The sequence below is a fragment of the Monoraphidium neglectum genome, assembly GCF_000611645.1.
Source record: "Monoraphidium neglectum strain SAG 48.87 unplaced genomic scaffold scaffold02693, whole genome shotgun sequence".
NCBI classification, from domain to species: Eukaryota; Viridiplantae; Chlorophyta; class Chlorophyceae; order Sphaeropleales; family Selenastraceae; genus Monoraphidium; species Monoraphidium neglectum.
The window spans coordinates 1-2,500 of record NW_014010935.1 but is presented as its reverse complement, the minus strand read 5'-3'; the positions used below and the strand labels follow the sequence as shown (position 1 = coordinate 2,500).

The following is a 2,500-nucleotide window of genomic DNA, read 5'->3' as shown; positions in this document are numbered from 1 at the left end:
CGGCCCCACCTGGGTGTCAAAGCCGAGGGGCAGGTTGCCAATGAAGCCGGACGCGTTGGCCGCGCGCGCCGCCGCCTCCACCTCCTCCCTCGTTGCGCCTGGTTTCGTTGTGTGCGTGGATTTGTGTGTGTGCACGTGTGCGCGTGCGCGTGTGTGTGTGTGTTGTGTGCAAGCATGCGTGCACATGAGTATGTGCACAAGTTTGTGTATGTGTGTGTGTGTGTGTGTGTGTGTGTGTGTATGTGTGTGTGTGTGTGCGCGCGCGCGCGTGCAGATGCACGGGTGTATCACGAGGGGAGGCAGACGCGGTACAAGCCGCCGGCGAAGCCCGCACCAAACACCACATTTTCCCCCAATTCACCTTGCTTGCCGATGGCGATGTTCTCGAAAACGCTCGTCATGAACAGCGTCGGCTCCTGGCTCACCAGGCCGACCTTCCAGGGGGGAGCGCAAAAGGAGGGGTCCACAGTCTCAGGGGTGTGCGTGAGCGAGCGGCGGGGCAGAGCCGAGCTGCCCGGCGAGGGCGGCGCACGGAATCAGAGGCAGCGGCCGGCACTTTTTGCGGACCTTGAGAGCCGGGGATGAAGCAGCTAGTTTCGTCGTCATTGCGAGGGTGTGACGGCAGCCGCCCGCAACTGGATGGCCGGTAAAATGTTCGGGGCAAAGTTGACACAAAGTATGCGCCCCGCTGCTGAATTCTTCCCACAGGACGGTGCACCCTGCACGGCCCGCCTCTGCACCCCCCCCTACCCTCACCCGTCCCAGCCCAACGCCCTCCACCCCCCACCTGCTGCCGCAGCCAGCCCAGGTTGAGGCTCCGCAGGTCGACGCCGTCCAGGGTGACGCGCCCCGCGGCCGGGTCGTAGTAGCGCTCGATCAGCCCCACAACGGTCGACTGCGATGGGGGGACGGAAGCGGCGCCGGCGCGCGCACGTATGAGGCCGTGTTCGGGTGCGTGCGAGCAGCCGAGGCTACAGAATTCCCAGGAGACAGAATTCTGATCAGTATAAAGCATCTACTTGGCAGAGCCCAGGGAATACAAACAGCAGACAAGGAGGCGCCAGCAAGACCCCCAGCGGGCGCAACGACGACGGGGCGGGGCCCAGGGCTGAGGCCGGGCCGGGGCGCGGCGCCGCAGAACCGCGCCGCGCACCTTGCCGCTGCCGCTGCTGCCGACGAGGGCGACCGTCTTGCCGGCCGGGACCAGCAGGCTGAAGTCGCGGAACACGGGAGCATCGGGGCGCGCCGGCTGGGGGTTGGTGCGGCGTTGGTGGTGGCGGGGGATGGTGGGGCGTGGCAGGTAAGCGTCGGCAGTTTGCTCCGCTGAGGCCGGCGTTTTGTAAAATCAATGTCGGTCTGTGTACATCAAAAGGTATGCAGCAAAGCATATCTTTTTCAACAAGGCACCCTCGAACAAGGTACTCTCGATAGGGTACCCTTTGGCATGGCACCCTCAAACAAAGCACACTTGCACGTCGCCGCTCACGTATGCAAACGCGACGCCCTTGAGCTCAACCTCGCCCTGCACAGACGCAGGTTCGAGCCCCGGCGCGTCCGCGTCGATTGTTGGGGCGCGCGCGAGCACGCTGAACAAGCGGCCGCCGGCGGACTTGCCCTTGTTGATATCTTGGAAGATGGGTCCCGCCTGGGGTTGATGGGGGGGGGGCGGGGCATTGGGAGGGGATATTGTGGGCCGCAGGGGATTGCGCGGGGGCGAGGGGCAAGGCGGTGAGAGCTGTGGCATAAGATTGGTGCGATGGTGGTGACTGAGTGACTGATCAGGGGGGCTTTTCCAGGGAGGACCTGGGGCCCCCCTGGGAGGATCTGCCGGGAAGGGGGACCAAGAGAGCCGCTGGGAGCAAGGGCGCCGCGGCAGCATGTAGGAGGACAAAAGGCGCGAGCGCAGCCGCGGGAGCGTGGGCGCGTGGGCGCCAGCCTGGGTGTGCATGCGGGGGTTGGAGTTCTGGGGAGACGAGGGCCTTGGTGAAGGGGTGCGGGGGACAGGGGGGCGCACCATGCCGAGAGAGAAGCTTCCGATCAGGGACGAGAGGATGACCGAGATGACGTCACCGCCCTGGGGGAGGGCGCGGGGCGGGGCGCGGCGCGGCGAGTCGGCGGGCGTGGGCGGCGAAGAAATCGGAAAGCAGAGGCGGAGTGGAGTGGGCCCGCACTACCGTGGAGGCAGGCGCAGGCAACAACGGGCCTGGAGCTGCAAGCCGCGCTGTGACTCAACAAGGCCTAACAGGCACAGCTAGCCCACCCAGCCTGCATTTTTTGATACACGTCGAATGGCAGGAACAGATTGAACTAGTTCCCGCCCCTTCAAAGGGGTGGGCCGTCGTCGTCAGGCCGAGGCAGCGGAGCGGAGCGGAGCGGCTGCTCATATAAGCTGCGGTCCGAGGCCACGCGCGCCGCACCGTATAGGCGCCGGCGGCGATGCGGTTGGCGCCGTAGAGGAGCGCCACCGCGTAGGAGCAGAAGAGGCAGAACTGGGGGGCGG

General features: G+C 65.9%; 1 protein-coding gene across 1 annotated transcript in view; it reads right to left on the bottom strand.

The window, feature by feature from the left end:
- MNEG_11328 (ATP-binding cassette, subfamily B(MDR/TAP), member 1) overlaps positions 1 to 2,017 on the bottom strand; it is a gene marked incomplete at both ends in the record, with an annotated part of 7,283 nt that extends 5,266 nt beyond the window's left edge. Inside the window, 6 exons of the mRNA XM_014040200.1 lie at positions 10 to 98; positions 335 to 434; positions 788 to 895; positions 1,154 to 1,249; positions 1,469 to 1,645; positions 2,015 to 2,017. Of these exons, the coding sequence (XP_013895654.1) occupies positions 10 to 98; positions 335 to 434; positions 788 to 895; positions 1,154 to 1,249; positions 1,469 to 1,645; positions 2,015 to 2,017 (573 nt within the window). The remainder of the gene's footprint in view (positions 1 to 9; positions 99 to 334; positions 435 to 787; positions 896 to 1,153; positions 1,250 to 1,468; positions 1,646 to 2,014) is intronic.
- Positions 2,018 to 2,500: the final 483 nt, after the last annotated feature.